This window comes from Oncorhynchus tshawytscha, linkage group LG30 (genome assembly GCF_018296145.1).
Source record: "Oncorhynchus tshawytscha isolate Ot180627B linkage group LG30, Otsh_v2.0, whole genome shotgun sequence".
NCBI lineage: Eukaryota > Metazoa > Chordata > Actinopteri > Salmoniformes > Salmonidae > Oncorhynchus > Oncorhynchus tshawytscha.
The window spans coordinates 27,528,358-27,546,147 of NC_056458.1; the positions used below are offsets into that span (position 1 = coordinate 27,528,358).

Below are 17,790 nucleotides of genomic sequence, written 5' to 3' on the forward strand. Positions count from 1 at the left end.
ACAGTATATAACATCCTCCCAGCCAAGTAAAAACGCTTTGAGAAATGAAAGCCCAGTGGCCTCACATAGTGTATACCAGGGATCATTAACTAGATTCAGCCACAGGGGGCGAAACATACACTACCATTCAACAGTTTGGGGTCACTTAGAAATGTCCATGTTTCTGAAAGAAAATCACATTTGTATTTTTTTGTTGTCCATTAAAATAACATCAAATTGATCAGAAATACAGTGTAGACATTGTTAATGTTGTAAATTACTATTGTAGCTGGAAACATCGGATTTTTAATGGAATATCTACATAGGCGTACAGAGGCCCATTATCAGCAACCATCGCTCCTGTGTTCCAATTACACATTGTGTTAGCTAATCAAAGTTGATCATTTTAATAAAAGGCTAATTGATCACTAGAAAACCCTTTTGCAATTATGTTCGCACAGCTGAATACTGTTGTGTGATTAAAGAAGCAATAAAACTGTCCTTCTTTAGACTAATAAAGGCTATTCCATACGAGAAATTGCCAAGAAACTGAAGATCTCGTACAACGCTGTGTACTATTCCCTTCACAGAACAAACTGGCTCTAACCAGGATAGAAAGAGGACTGGGAGGCCCCAGTGCACAACTGAGCAAGAGGACAAGTACATTAGAGTGTCTAGTTTGAGAAACAGATGCCTCGCAAGTCCTCAACTGGCAGCTTCATTAAATAGTACCCGCAAAACACCAGTCTCAACATCAACAGTGATGAGGTGACTCCGGGATACTGGCCTTCTAGAGGCATAAGAGGCAAAAGACCTCTGAAGAGAGGTAGAGGCGCTGAGTACAGCTGAGCGGCCAATTGTCATTTCCTCTCACACTAATTTGCCATATTCTCCGAAAGTCTATAAAGTTGAGTCACCCTCTGTGGCGGCAGTAGCTCCGACAGGCAACTCTTTATTTACTGCCATTGCTAAGAGCAGGAGAGAGAGTAAGCATTCACCTGCAGGGCAGAGTTATGATGCTTGTTTTCTCGCCGTTCCGTCTACATCTTAAAAAGTGCCATAAATCACATCACACATTTTAACACAGATGGGGTCGCCTCACAAAGCTTTCTTGGAAACTGAGAAACACAGAGACATGTAATGTCAGCACAGAGCATCAAATATTTGTAACAGACATTCAGGTGTTTGCCGCACATTTCTCAGATCATCCTGCTGATACCAAACAGAATACAGGAAGTAGGAGAGAAACACAGTCAATAACACCATTAATTAGTCATTACCCTATGAAGCATTAGTGTCCTAACCAGCGGGCAACATTTGGCATGGGATGTCATAATGTTGTCGTTCTCTGATTGTAAACTGGTTATCTGGTCAAATAGAACCAGGTTTTGCTGTCTTTTTCATGGCATCAATATGCCTGGGAAATACATAATACTTTGTTATCTGGTCAGATAACTAGATTACAACCAGGTTATCTGGTCATTTGTCATTTTACAATCATTATGCAACCTGACTATGTAGGGCATTAAAGACGTCGGCCTGACACCATTGCAACCTGTTTTGCCCTCTGGGTATGACTTTGCATAATAGTACAGTACGGTTAAGGTACTGCACACAGGTTCAAAACGATCCACGTAGTGTGCTCCTTATCTCTAGACAGATTACTCTCCCTACTTGATATCATAAAAGCGACAAGTTTCAACTCAACCTGCTGTCGCCTATGAAAACTTGGCGGGCGTCTTTAAGGAGTAGCACTTGCTTGTATGAAAGAAGAACCAAACAATGGGATTGGCACATGCGAACCCAGGAGCCAAACTCCAGGCGCATCACTTTATTACCTTCAGAGTCAATAAAAAAATGCTCATCTGAGTTTTGAACAAAGGACATTGATCTCTCTTTCCCATGGCAGGGTGTTTTCAGTGCAGTCAGGCTTTAGGGACAGTCCTAACCTTGGTTTACAACCCCATGATATATGATACTTTGTTCAAGTATCAGACGAGCACAAGATATGGGCTAAAACAAACGTAGCATTTCTGAGGATGAACAGTCAACAGAAGTCAGCACTGTGTCACACTCTTGCATTTCAGTATGCAAGTCTCGAGCTCTAGCTGTTATTTTTTCAAAAAAAGTCATAACACACTATTTTATAATTTCTTCTTAAAACCTACAATGATTACAGCATGGAAACACACTGGTATGTACCTACAAAAATGTGTCATAGAATATAATCATTTCACATTATTGAAAATGACGGACAGATTTTAGTTGTAAACAGCTGTAGCATTAATTTTGAGCATTTTCTGTTTTCAGGTAAAAAGAGAACAAAAGAAACAACAAAAAGAACAGCCTATATTTTGTTCTGAAGATCTTTTGAAAATATTATGTACACTTTGTCACAAAACATCATTTGAATGACCTTCAAACGGACAAGGCAGTAGCTTGTTCTTCATTTAATTATCCCATTCAAAACAAGCCTTGACTATGAAAAGAAATGAGAAGACGTAAGAAAGTTGAGATGTCATGATCTTCATGACTTCTCTTAACCAATGCAAAAATCAGAAAAATGTGCCTTCCCTGTTATGTAAAGTGGCAATTGAAGCTTTTATCCAAATACACAAATACACAAGGTAAGCACTGTTTTTTTCTACAATGTCCCAATATGACTCATGTCCATTGTGTGGTATAACATAACTTTTTCAATGCTGCCTTATTCAAATCCATAATTTTTACTTTATGTAAAATAAAAATATATGACAAAAAAAATCTAAAACATTCAGAATGATATAAGTACCAAGCACCCCATTTTAACCCTTTAACATAAAACTGATATCTTGATTATTCGTCTTTTGTGTGTGTGTGTGTGTGTGTGTGTGTGTGTGTGTGTGTGTGTGTGTGTGTGTGTGTGTGTGTGTGTGTGTATATGTCTGCACAAGGGTCAAAATGCATAAAAAACAAAGGGGTCTGGCCGAGATTTGAAGGCAAAGCTATCCTCTCTCCTTAAGCGAAACCCAGTTTATGAGAGCAAGAACACAGTCAGCATGGAGAGGATGAGAGATGCCAGAGTGTATTTCACACACAAGCAACCAAGGGTAGCTGAGACCACAAAAACACGGACAGAACCACACAAAACACAACGATTGTTCACAGATATTCACAGTAAAAAAGTGGAAAATAAAAGTTTACACCAAAAAAACAACAACAATTTAGTGTATGACAAACGTAAAGGTCCAGAGGTGCCCAAGACCACACATGAAGACAGCACAAGGAGAGAAGGGGAGGTGGGAGAGAAATAGGAAAAGGGAGAGAGAAAAAAGAGAGATAGAAAATAGGTCAGAAATACAGAAACGCAAGTTCGAAAAGTTCATTGAGACTAACAAGAGAATAAAAAAGGAAATCCAAGCAAGTTAGAGGGATCAAAGTAAAAAATAAAATCAATAGCATGTTAGTAGCACAACAAATGACATGTATCACAGCAAGCAAAGGTGAAAGGTCAGAGAATAGTTAAAGGTGCTGCGTGATGGGAAATATCGACAGAGACACATATATTTCAGCAATATGGCCCGAGGAGGTCGGGTATATGGCCAATATACCACGGCAAAGGGCTGTTCTGAAGCACGACACAACGCGGATTGCCTGGATACAGTGGTATAATATTGGCCATATACTCGACCCCCTTCTGGCCTTATTGCTTATACTACACACTCCCAAAGTGCCTTATTGCAATTATAAACTGGTTACCAAGATAATTAGAACAGTAAACAAGTAATTTTGTGTCATACCCGTGGTAGATTGTCAGATATACCACAGCTTTCAGCCAATCAGCATCCAGGACCCAAACTACCCGGTTTATAATAACACATATAGGACATTCTCCCTGGTTAATTAACAACAGGTGTGTTCTCACAACAATTACAGTACAGATCATACTGTTTGTATAATTTAAATAATGGGCAAGCCCCTGGATGTGAGAGCACATCAAGGAGAGAGTAATTAAATCAAATTCTCCATGCGGAAGAGTTGCCCAAGCAAAACACACATTCAAAAATAAAAACTGGTTACAATGTCAAGGCGATATCAGATGGCAGGTGAAATGGATTAATGGGTGATCTCATGTTACTAAAACTGCAAAAGTGAATAGCTTTTTAATAGTTTTACTCCATGTCAACCTTAGCCAGGGAGATTTGGATTGGTCAATTTAGGACTCCAGTGACCCTTGCACGCTCAGTATTGAGCACGCTCAAAATATCAATCCTTCCAGGAGACGTGAAAACAAGTGGGTCAGTATTTTCTTTATTCAACCTTACCTTGTTTTTAACTTGACCTGCACTGAGGAACATCGATTGAAGTTTACTTTTTAGGAATATATATATATATATATATATATATACAGACAGTACCAGTCAAAAGTTTGGATACACCTACAAGGGTTCAAGGATTTTTCTTTATTTTTTACAATTTTCTAGAGAGTGTGCAAAGCTGTCATCACGGCAAAGCGTCACTACTTTGAAAAATCTCAAATACAAAATAAATTCTGATTTTCTTAACATTTTGTTGGTTACTACATGATTCCATATGTGTTATTTCATAGTTTTGATGTCTTCACTATTATTCTACAATGTAGAAAATACAAAAAATAAAGAAAAACCCTTGAATGAGTAGGTGTGTCTAAACTTTTGACTGGAACTGTATGAAGAGGATAAAGTAAACAAAAATAGTAAACTTCACATCATATGCACTCACTATGCACTCATATTTATTTAGCTAATAAGTTGCATAGCCAATATATAACACAGAGCGAGTCTGGATTTATGACACAGCAGCTGTTTTCGGCCACATTTATCAATAACAGCTGTGGACCTTACGTCAGTGCAGATGTTTAGCTTAAAAATACACCCCCCCTTTTTCCCCTCAAATACCCACAGGCTTCGCATAAAAACAACTGGCACTGGCATTAGCACTGCAACACATGTAGTGGCAAAATAACTCAAATGAAAAAATGTAATAAAGAAGTACATAAAAAGGGAACTTGGACGGTGTCCGTGAACCTGCTCTGGCGGAATAATGAGTGATCCAAACCTCCCACTGCTACAGTATATGGATGGTTCCCACAAAGTGCGTGAAAAAGCCGGTCCCTGTGCCATGCACTGGCAGATAGATGCCTGTTAGGTCTCAAGTAAAGCATTAACACATTCATCCTATTGAAGTGTCACCATGCAAGACTGGAGGCTGCATCCCCAAGGAGGCTGCATCCCCACAGAGCCAAGGCACATATTCAGGTCAGTAAATACAGCAGTGAGCCTGAACTGAGACCCATTAAACCTGGCGTTGAAATAGAAAGACAGACAGAAAGAGAAAAAAGGAGAAAAAGAAAGAGAGATAGAGAGCAAGATGGAGAGACACTGACTTTTGATCCTCTTTCATAGAAACATCAAAAAAGCCAGATAGAGAGAGAATGTGCATGAGATAAATTGAAGAGAGAGGAAGCATGGAAGATGGGGAAAAAGAGAGCTCAAAAGAGATAGAGGGAGCTACCAATAGAGCCATAAGAAAGAGAAAAAGACAGAAGGGAGGTGGAAAAGTAAGAGAGACAAAAACATATAGATGAAGAGAAAGAGATATATAGAAAGAGACAGGTTCCAAGCTCAGGTTTGGTCAGTGGGGAGGCAACCCAAGTTAAAATGCAAACCTCTCAGGCCACAACACTGTCAACAGAGCATCAGCTGACCGTGACCACCGAGGCAGGGGTATCGCTATGGACTTGAAGAGAATGTTCTAGGCCTGACAGATACAATTTGTCCTGACATTATTGCTCACTGAACCTGTGCAGCAGTGTCAGCCAAGACGTTATAGGCCTGCAGAGACCAAAGGACTAATCTCACTCTACAGCAGGGCTGTTCAATTTCCGGTCCTGGAGGCCGAAACAGAGGATGAGGAGAGGATGAAAAACAGAAGTGTTTTGGCCTTCCAGGACCCATATTGAACAGCCCTACCCTACGGCAACAAAGACTCACAGTGGGCAAAAATATTCTGCCGAAAACAGTGAGACTAAAATGCTGACCACACCGTTCGTGTTGCGCGCGCAAGAGTTGCGAAAATAATGTTACACATACATGTTATTAAACCATTTAATCCAGACTGCTCGCGTGCGTCAACGAGCATCTGCGTAGCCAGGTGCTAAGTCCCGCCTCGCCCATCTCCTGCAAGTCCCGCCTCTCCCATCTCCTCATTGGTTTTTAGGAGCATATACCCAGGTGGGTGATTGAAAGCTAAGCTGAGATGCACCTTAAAGTTGGTTGCCAACTGGCATATAAAGTCCACAGAAGAAGAAGAAGACTAAGACTGAAGGAGGAGAGATTACTAGAAAATAACTAGGTTTCCCCTTTTATCTGTGGATTAATTGTCAGAGTAGAGAACACTTGATTTTGTGTGACTCAAAATTGAGACCCAGGAAAAAAAGGACCTTGTGCATTTCAGGTAAAATAACAATCCAATGTTTAATTATATCCCAGGACAAATTAGCTAGCAATACCAAGCTAGCCAGCGAGCTAAATGTCCATGAATGTGTTTTGACCTGTCTCCAAATTAATATAGTTGGTTCAGAATTTGTTTTGAAATATCAACCTGATCGCATTTGGTGTGGATGGACAAAATCAACATGCGTGCCCGGTGTAGTCAGCATGTAACTGCCACAGTCTTTGTTCAATTCTTATCTTATCACCCCAAAGCTTTGTGCAATGGTGGGAAAAGTGTTTCCAGATTAATAAATATGTAGCCCTGACAGAAGTTAGAAGAGGACTCTGCTACTCTGTTCTTTATCTGTCTAACTTTTGTCTATTTCCCACTTTCTTTTGGGATTAACAACTAGATGAGGGTGTGCCGATTACAACTCCACCTTCAAATCAAGAACGAATGAAAATATCATCCAGCAGAAAGGTTCAAACCAATCAATTACCCCAACAGGTTAACCCAACATATCAGGACAGAGGAATGACGTCTACATCTGTGTCAGCACTACGGTTGTCTCAAGACCTGACTAGAAGTCCATTTGGGTGAAGGACTGGAGGAATAAACATAGATACATCTGGTCACGGTGGCAGTGTTTCTGTTGGCAGTGTGTGTGTCGTTGAGGTGCAGGGTGGGGGGGCAGTACCTGGGATGGCGGTAGGCTCTGCTGCAGTCCTAAAGGAGATGGTGCCGGGCTGGGACTTGCCCTGCTGGTTCTCGGCCACCACGTAGACTTCATACTCCGTGTTCCAGTCCAGACTGCTCAGCACCACGTACTCACTGCCATGGGGCAGACGGATCTCCGGCTTCCAGTCTGAAACGTGCTTCTAGGGAGGGTCGCAGAAAAGGGGGGGTGAAACACTCAGACAGGACTCAGACATCCGTGGCTATGACACTCAAGCAAACTGCCCATCACTTTATATCACTGTAAAATCTTTCTATGCATTCACACTTATTTGTCCATCCATGAATCTTCCTACATGAATCCCTAACCATTTATTAATCTAGGCATAAACACAATAGTGATCTGTTGTCAATCTATTCAAATATGATCCATTCCTCAGTTTTTCATATGTATATCCATAAGTCTATGTGTGTTTTGCTAAACTGAAATCATCACAGTACAATCAAACAGGGGAGATACGTAATAAATAATCATATTTTTGGGGAAAACCAGGAAGCAAAGCGGTATGCACAGCGTTACCTCCTTGTCCTGTCATACTCACAGCCCTGTATCTGATCAGGTAATGTTTGATGGGCGAGCCCCCATCGTCCTGCTTGATCCAGTTGACCTTGAGGGCGTTGCCCATGGTCTGCAGCTTGCCTTCCAGCTTAGGGGGACTGGGCTCCCCTAAACGGGACATAGCGGGACACAGCGGTCAGTCAGTTACCATGGCATCGACCTACATGCTCAGCTCAGTCTCCTGCCCTTGGCCCTTAATGCAGGTGGCATGGCTGAATGCATCTGTCCCTCATCAAAGCCCATTGTCGGAGAACCAACACACGTTCCCACTCTGCCCCATCGCTTCAGGAGCCCAAACCACTGTGGGATATGCACTTATTGTCAATCCCTTTACTCTGATTTTTGTGTATTTACTGCTTTAAATGTCGTACATCTAGAGGACAAATGGATTGTCTTTATAGTGGCAGTGGCAGAGGATGTTACAAGACGATACAATTACGTTTTGTCCCTCATAGACTCAAGGGCGGTTTTATGACAGAGGGACAGTGAGGGCAGTGGGTAGTGGGGTGAGGGCCGTGGGTAGTGGGGTGAGGGTAATGGGGTGAGCTGATGGGAATATGTAATTCTCCTTCAGGTGCAGCTCGTTATCTGGCCTCTCCTCCAGACTAATGACAGGGACACAGGCTAATTATCCTCCTCATCTTGATTAGACATGTTACTCTATTACATTTAATAACATAATCATGATCTGCTGGGAAGGGAGGGTTGGTGTGTTCCAGCATGTGTACAGTATGTGTTTGTGTGCACCTTTTGAGAGTGCCTGTGTTCGTGTCTAATGATGTTAGCGTTCAAATTTACAGCCATGTCACCTCAGTCAAAGAGAGTTTAGGGAGGAGACTTCAATCACCATAACTCATTCATCATGGGCACATTGGTTACACACAGTTAGCGGTGTGAATATGTTATTAAAATAACTCACAGAATGTTACATACAGCTCCAGTATTCTACTCCCCACTATCACTAACCGCCCAAAAGGTGGTATCAGGTTTCAATTGGCTGCTGCAGCACATCTGCAATGTACACCATATTGCTTGTTTTTTGCTGAGATCAAAGGATATTATTTACTGTCCCATTTGTATGTATTCTTTTCTGACATTTTGCAGTCAGACACCCTGACCTTAGGTCACAACTGGTACAAGTTTTGAAGCTCAGTGCCAATCTTGAGGGAGCATTTTTGCCCATGATCACCCTGATGATATTTAACCACCAATGAACTCTGAGAGCGGATCATTCCCACAGAGGGCAGTGAAAGAGCAGTTGACAACAGAAATGGTTCCAGGCATTCTGAAAGAAACCTATGGAAGTGCAGGAGGGAATATTAATGTTGGACTTTCAATTATACTTCAGCATGGAAGTCTGTTTGGACCACCTCCTTTGACTTCAGCCAAAATAAGGTAAGAAAAACAAGAAATCATAGGGTTAAAGACAGACAGTTGAAACCTGCTCCACTTTTGCACACCCGATCAAGTGGATCTTGGCCTAAAGCTCCCTGACTTCAACCTGACTGAATCCTATAATGATTGGATTGTATTTTTCATTTTTATCCTCTACCCTGGCCCTGAAAAGCTGAGTACTTTCTTTCATTTTTATTTAAATTGAGTTACATCTTAATTAATGACACTTGAAACATTAATTGAAGGGATTACACAATTAGTCAATTAGGCATGCGTGAAGGCACTTGTTCTTGATCTCAGATTTTCTGATTACATTCTCTTGAAAATGCATTAGAATAAATAGTCTTGGAGTAAGCATGATATGATGCCGGAATTGAAATAAACAGGGTTAGTGATAAGAAAAAGTGGCATGTACAGAGAGTTATATTCAGTTTATCCAGTCATGAGCATCATTCCCAGTTAGGTGAGGTTTTTCCAAATGCTAAGAAGAAAGAAGAGCCATTAAGGTTATACGTGAATTAGAGATATTAACAAAAACATGCTCTTTCATGCAAACACCATATTTTATTAAATATGTAGTGATTAGAGGAGATTTTGAAATATCAATTTATGATAGTCGCATGATCATGCCCATTTTCATCTGATGCAACAATAACTCCACCTTTTTATTGGTCTCCCTAAATAAATACTGTACAGATAGCATTACTTTAAGTGTGTCTGCACAGTAGTGCATACATACATCATATCAATTTCTGAAAGTTACATTAGACAAAAATGTTTTATTTGTCAGATCCTTTACTCCAACTGACATGAACTGACATGGTTAAAGGCAATTATGTTCTGGAGTAAATAAAACTTGAGCTACCTTCACTGAATCACCTAAATTCTTGTTCACTTTTTCAGCTCCTTTAAAGACATCCCCGCATGTGTGAACAAATGAGCTTATTGATAGGTTTGTTGTGCCCAAATGCAATGGAAAGATTATTGTCACACCAGATGGGTTAAAGAACTCATGAATTGTAAATGGGACTGTAAGTTTTCAGTCTGTATCAATACATGTGAATAACACAGAGGCACTCTGGAAGACAAACACAGACAGACAGACAGGACATACTGTACATGCAGACAGGCCAGAACTTCCTGTCTGGTGAGACAGTAGAAAAGAAACAAGGAAGTTGGAGGAAAGAGGAGTGAACTTGCATGCATGCAGTAATGCAGAAAAGCATTCTGGGAGACAGAGTTTGAAAAGGAATTAACTCCATGGATGAGTAGGTCAATCCAGGTAATATACAATTCAATGAGAGTGCGATGCAGTTGCTATAGGTGATGGTTTCAAAAAAAGTGCTTTAAAAATATGTTCTGTTTGCATATGATAGCCATTGGAGGCACCAAAAAGAAAACTCTAGAAAATACATCAGGGTTAGAGGTCAACCATTTGCTTATCTTCAACTTCATTATGTAATGCTCACTGATAGCTATATAGCAGCATATTTAATATATTATGTGATGTATAGCTTTTAAGAAGGCAAAGAGGGAAATATACACCTCTCATAAAAATGTGAATTATACCCTCTCTTTTAGTGGGATACCAAGTAAGCATACCTAAATCTACATACAATTGTAGTAATATGATTGGATAGAATGCAGGTTGACCTAAAGTCAAAATCTATTCAATGGTTGCACTCTATTGTTCTATCAAAGTAGATTATTTTAGCTTAAAATCAAATCTAGTTTCCCACTGCTGCTTGTTGATATAATACGAATTGACCAAACAGAACAAAAAAAATTACCTTCTGTTCACCAACGAAGACGACATCATCAGCACCATGCAAGAGCCACATGACAAAGTCATATGATACGCAGGCACATGATTGGTTGAAAGGAAAGTGGAGGGGGGGTCACATGGAAAATACAAAACATTTTTAAATTATGTAAACATGGGTAAGGTACAAAACAATAAGAAAGTTAAAGACAAAATTATACAAAACAGAAACACAAATGACAAAAAGAAATACATAAGTTCACAATAGAACTTCTTTACACATCAAATAGACATAGAAAACATGTACAGCAACTAGATACATGAAGCATTTTAAGACATCCAGTTTCGGGTTTTCAGTGTATTGAATAGATATGTCATGACCAGGAATAAGCAGGCTCATATATGCAGGCTAAGATATGTCACTGTAATGTTTTTGTGTGAACTAGATGCCAATTCCATCAAATGCTGTCCGTCCAAATTTGCCTCATGCATCTTTCTTTGAAACAGTATTTCCTCTGGACTGGAATTCATGCGAATATAAATTTTTCATACTCTATTTCTACACAAACAAAATAATGGCTTTATATGAGACTGTAGCATATATTTAGGAAAACTCTTGACCTTAAAGGGTCTTCATAGAACCTTGTTTTCTGTGTACATTGTACATTTTGGCTCCAACCATGTTGTGAAAAAAAAGGAAACCAGAGGAAACTCTGCAGTATTGACAATACTGATTGACAAAGCACATTGTCAAATGTCATATGTGCAACTAAATATGGTATATGACAACAACAATATGACCACATTTGCGGGTGGGGGGGTTGATCAGCAACAGAGGAGATAGCTAAATGGGGGGGTGATCAGCAACAGATGAGATAGCTAAATGAGATAGCTGAAGTCCTCACACATTGTAGGACTTCAGGGTACATACTGTATCTCTGAGGGCATATTGTCAAAATGTATGGCCTCGATGTATGAGAACGCAGAATAAACCCATACCATAGTATAAAGTCCCATACTTTAAGAAATAATGTATATATGTTCATAGAGGAAATAAACATGAATCACAGCAACACTGAGTGGACTATGAACCTCGTTTAATGAATTATAAACATCATTAGACATGCAACATACTTACTCCAATTACCTGGTATCAAATGCATATAAAGAACGCACACTTGTTAACACACCGCAAGCCTTGAGGAAAAATCCCTCTTGCCATTTTTCACATTTAGCTAACTAGAATACTAATCACACGTGAAGGCAATCAGTATTGAATAATGACTGATTTGTTAATATTAGTTACATAGAGCCTATGAGCTCAACAAGTTATCATTCTACAGGTGAGTCAAAATCGAATTAGTAACTAATAGACCAGTGTTATTATACAGCTGTTATATGATGTATATTGGTCAGCCTTGTACATGACCTACAAAATAGTTCCTCAGGCTTCCTTATATTTTTCACAGTAGATAGATACCATCAATTCAACAAATACATAGTACACACACACACACACACACACACACACACACACACACACACACACACACACACACACACACACACACACACACACACACACACACACACACACACAAACACACAACACACACAACACACGAGGACCCAATGTTGACCCATAGCAGCTTCCTAATTTACAGCCAATCAAATCAGCTATGTTTATCCTAACAATACCTTAGGGAAACCTGATTTACCTTTCCCGAACATGTATGTAGCCTTTACCTCTCCCAAGAGCATGAAACATATGGCTAGGTTACCAATGTGGGAACTTCAAAATCCTCATTAAAACACACTATCCTGCAAACAAACCACGTTTTCTAATCAATAAAAAAATGATCTTATCAGTAACTGTCATCAACAACCATGAGTCTCAGTAACATGATATAAAAGAGCATAGCTTTATCTTATAATAGGAAGTTGCTCATCCATGCCTCTCATTCTTTGCCACCAGAGAATTTTTATTTTATCCACCCCCCCTTTCTTCCTTCTCTTTTCATGAGTCACAGGATTTATGTTAGGACAGATTAACATCCCTACTGTTATTCATAAATCTGTTAAAGATACTGGGAAAATTAAAGTCCTGGGCCCAGTTTGCCAAAAGCATCTTAAGGCTAAACTCATCGTAAGAACCTTCATAGGAGCATCGTTAAATCACCGAGTTGTTTCCCAAAAACATCATTATTAACATTGTACTTGAAAACGCTCGTAATCTAACGCCTGCATTAGACCACTCTTAGAACAGCTAGATGCATCATTATATGCTTTTTTTGCCCTGTTATCCTCTCTTTTTTAAAATCAAAGATCAGTTATCTTTCAGAAATCCCCAGTCTGTCAGAATAATATTTTTTGTTTTGCTGTCTGTCAAACCAGGCTCCCTTAGACACAAGTACACTATATATACAAAAGTATGTGGACACCTCTTCAATTGAGTGTATTCGGCTATTTCAGTCACACCCGTTGCTGACAGGTGTATAAAATCAAGCATCTAGCCATGCAATCTCCATAGACAAACATTGGCAGTAGAATGGCCTTACTGAAGAGCTCAGTGACTTTCAACGTGGCACCGTCATAGAATACCACCTTTCCAACAGGTCAGTTCGTCAAATTTCTGCCCTGCTCGAGTTGGGTCAACTGTAAGTTCTGTTATTGTGAAGTGAAAACATCTAGGAGCAACAACGGCTCAGCCGCAAAGTGGTAGGCCACACAAGCTCAGAGAACGGGACCGCCGAGTGCTGAAGCGTGTAGTGTGTAAAAATTGTCTGTCCTAGGTTGTAACACTCACTACGGAGTTCAAAACATCCTCTGGAAGCAACGTCAGCACAAGAACTGTTCATCAGGAGCTTCATGAAATGGGTTTCCATGGCCGAGCAGGGCACACAAGCCTAAGATCACAATGCGCAATCGGCTGGAGTGGCGTAAAGCTCGCCGCCATTGGACTCTGGGGCAGTGGAAATGTGTTCTTTGGAGTGATTAATCACGCTTCACCATCTGGCAGTCCGACAGACGAATCTTGGTTTGGCGGATGCCGGGAGCTACCTGCTCGTACGCATAGTGCTAACTGTAAAGTTTGGTGGAGGAGGAATAATGGTCTGTGGCTGTTTTTCATGGTTCGGACTAGGACTGTTAGATCAAGTGAAGGGAAATCTTAACAGTACAGCATATAATGACATTCTAGACGATTCTGTGCTTCCAATCTTGTGGCAACAGTTTGGGGAAGGTGCTTTGCTGTTTCAGCATGACAATGCCCCCGTACACAAAGCGAGGTCCATACAGAAATGGTTTGTCGAGATCTGCGAGCCAGGCATAGGCGCCCAACATCAGTGGCCAACATCACTAATGCTCTTGTGGCCCTCCAGCAATGTTCCAACATCTAGTGGAAAGCCTTCCAAGAAGAGTGGAGGCTGTTATAGCAGAAAAGGGGGGACCAACTCCATGTTAATGACCATGATTTTGGAATGAGATGTTCGGCGAGCAGGTGTCCACATACCTCTGGTCATCTAGTGTATATGAAATGAACTCTGTCATGGTTAGCCATGGAACACCCCAAATATTACCTGACGTCACTGTCAATACCATAGCCGCCAGGGGAAAGACAGAAGAGGTCAAGGAAGGGAGCTGCCTACATCTTAGAAGAGTGTTCAGACATAACACCTGGCATAGCCGAGGAGCCACAGATGCACAGACAGGAAGAAAGACAGAGAATGGAATGTACAAAATGAAGAGACTAGCTATATATCTAAAGGGCAGAGAAGCTCTAGGTGTGCTAAAGCTAATGGTGGAGATGTTAGTTAATGGCAGGACGGTAGCGCCCTTCTTTAGACTAATCAGACAACATGCAGCAGTGTTAGCTAATGTTACAGTGATCAATCCTGTAATCAGATGAGTGCTGCATGCTGCACTGCACTGCTTCGACATTAAAGAAGAATGTCTGTAAAACCCACTCTAAATTCCTTGAAATCAAACACACGCCAAACTGTGGGGGCCGATACCAAAAGCACAGTGTTTTGTAATACATACGTTTGGGGTTAACTGAATTCATATCAAGTAGAGGGCAACCTGTTTTAAGTAGAGGGCAACCTGTTTCTTGCTGGCTGGGGTTAGTCAGTGGAACTGTACTAAGGATTGAGGCAGTGAGCAGAGTCAGTGACTGCCTGACTGTCTCTCTGTATCACTGACCAACCCTATAACTAATAACAGTACAGCAGTAGCTCCTCGTCTCTAAAGCGGAGCGAGTAGCACTAAGCAGTGTGAGACCAAGCAGGCATAGAGAGGGATATTGGGGGGTAGAGGGAGACACACCGGCATACTCACTAAGGGCTGCACTGGTTGAAGGAATGAAGGTTGGTGTCACTGACGAAACTGCAAGATGGTGAAAACATGGTGAGAGGTGCCCGCGATTCCCCAGAGAGGGCAGTGCAAGTCGTTAGTGTTACAGACGACTGAACATCCTGATGGCAGAGCATCCCCTCGGTACACATCAGTCATCCACTGGCACCAACACACCATAGAGCGTCATATCGACTTTCAGATAAGGCTTATGCTGAGCAGCATGAAACACCTCATGAACAAGAGCACTTCAAAATCATGATGTACAGTACAACATCACATTCACCATAAGAATGTGTCATACCACAACCTGAGATGCTGCTATTATGGAACGTATTTAACTGTGTTTTATCATTAAAATCAGCTGGAATCTACATTGTACTGTAATAAACTAGTTTCACACTCATTTAACGTACACTATCATATTCTTATCTCACTAGGAACACCAGCAGGTAGCCCTGTAAATTCTAAATACATATTGACCTCCCCACATTAAAATTCCTAAGAGCAGAAGATGAGTTTCCATAAGCCTTGTTTGAAGCAGGTAGTATAGCTGTTGGTCTATGTTTGACAATTATCATTAGAATTGAACCCATTTTATCAACACAAACACAATTCATTCCAACCAAGCTGCTTTCTCAAGATAATCATGAGTCATTACCCACAAGGTAGGTGTTCTTGTAAAAACCACCGATTTGTGCAGACTCATGACAATGAAAATGTATCATTGGTAGTCAGCTGAAAATAGTTATATGAGAAACTACTCTCTTGTATGACTCAATTAACTGTGAACATCTAAAATCGTGTTATTAGTGACAAAAGCATATTGTGTAAGTGAACCATAAAATGGACTATCAATGTACAATACGCCTAATTTACCAGGCTCTATTTGTACACAAGTGAGGGTAGAACTGTCTAAGGGAACCTAAGTTGTTGCTTCAAGTGGGTCAGGCTTTCCTTACATATACTGTAAATGAGGTGAGGAATGGTATGGCAGACAAAGACACCAAATGATAAAAGCAACACTGCGGCCATTGACAGAACAACTCCAACCAGAGTGAAAAAGACTTGGTAGAACACTGTCAATTTAAAAATGAGAAATGTTTTCATTTGAAATTTAATTTGAAAAAAGCATGCCTGCTTTTGACATGATATTTGCAAGAAACGCTCATAAGCCATCGACTTCGCAAAGAAGCTTCACACTGCTTGACTGCCTTTAAGTTGTCATCAGTTCAGAAACAATCAGAAATGAGTTGTTTCACCGGTTAGAATTTGAATGATAATCCGTCTTTCATGAGCAGGCCAGCAACTATGTCTGGCAAACCGCAGATATTGCAAACCACATATTTGTGGTAACGTCCATTGCAGATAATACATTTTGAGAGAATGCAAAAATGACCAAAAGAAAAATCTTCTCAACCTTTTAATTATTAATAGGGATTCGGTCCGCAAAAGCATGCTGGGGAGAGATGGACGCTTAGAGCAGACTGGAAATCACATTTTGGATAGCTACATAATAACCAATAAACATATTTTTTTTCACTGCAATTGCATAAAAGCTGAGAGGCAGCCGAGGTATTTATAGCCAGGTTTCCATGGTGCCAGGGCCAAGGCACATCATGTTAGAAGGGTTTCTGAAAAACCAATTCGTTGAAAAATGCCAAGAGACAGGGAGAAGGAGGCTGAGCCATCCCTTAGAAGGGCATACTCACTCTCCAATTATGTCAGATCACCAGCTGGAATGCTGCGTGAGTGTGTTGGGAGCATTTTGTGAGGTAGCTGCTGTTGTATATGTAATTTGAGGTGTGGTTGCTGACGTTCTCCATAGTTTCTTCCACCACCTCAGCCTCGACCACCATGGCCGGCTTACTGGTGACTTCCTCTACCTACAGAGGTAAAACCCCCTTATACATGCAATCTACAGAGTTGACCTCAAGGCTATTGCCATGGGTCACTGGGTCTCTGTTGCCTTGACTGGAGCGAGGATATGTGTTGTCATGGCTACAGGAACAGCTGTGTTACCCGCTGCCCTCTGTGGGTCATCAGGTCGAGTCCCCAGAGGGAAAGGGGAACCTCAACACAGGGGGCTCTGTCTCTGACATGGTACCCATGACTAAACCTCCCTGGTCCTCAGCTTTGGTTGAAATGTCCTGGGGATCTGGTTAGGAACCTTGAGCATCGGGTTAGCCCTTAGAGAATCGTCATATCCCTTTGCAGGTTCTGTGGACACCTGGCTTACCTCTTATTCTAGTAGGACTTCTATAAGGGTGGTTGTGGACACTATGGACTTCTAATTGTTTTAACTTGGGTCACGGTATTTCAAAAACTAAGACATGTCTTCTGTTCCCAATTGATGGAGACACTGTGTAGAACAATGGCATGACACAGAAATGTACAAGAGAGCATTCACTATGGCCCATCTTGTAAACCCTGAGTCCTCCTAACTAGTACTATGACACACACGCCTGCACACACAAACCAATTAAAGGAGATTGAATTGAAACTTGTATAACATAATTATATTAAATATATCTGATCATATGTTTTTAAAGTAATT

General features: G+C 40.8%; 1 protein-coding gene across 15 annotated transcripts in view; it reads right to left on the reverse strand.

The window, feature by feature from the left end:
• The window catches only part of LOC112228466 (neural cell adhesion molecule 1), a 312,377-nt gene that overhangs the window by 18,624 nt on the left and 275,963 nt on the right, over positions 1–17,790 (reverse strand). For 6 of the 15 annotated variants that reach the window (XM_024393810.2, XM_024393811.2, XM_024393809.2 and 3 more), the window contains 2 exons: positions 7,710–7,834; positions 7,130–7,310 (listed from right to left, as the gene is read on the reverse strand). In XM_024393810.2, the coding sequence (XP_024249578.1) occupies positions 7,130–7,310; positions 7,710–7,834 (306 nt within the window). Of the gene's footprint in view, positions 1–1,762; positions 3,073–7,129; positions 7,311–7,709; positions 7,835–10,911; positions 10,915–15,218; positions 15,267–17,790 lie in introns of those variants that run through there. The other 9 variants (XM_024393806.2, XM_024393804.2, XM_024393808.2 and 6 more) reach the window with 3 other exon arrangements.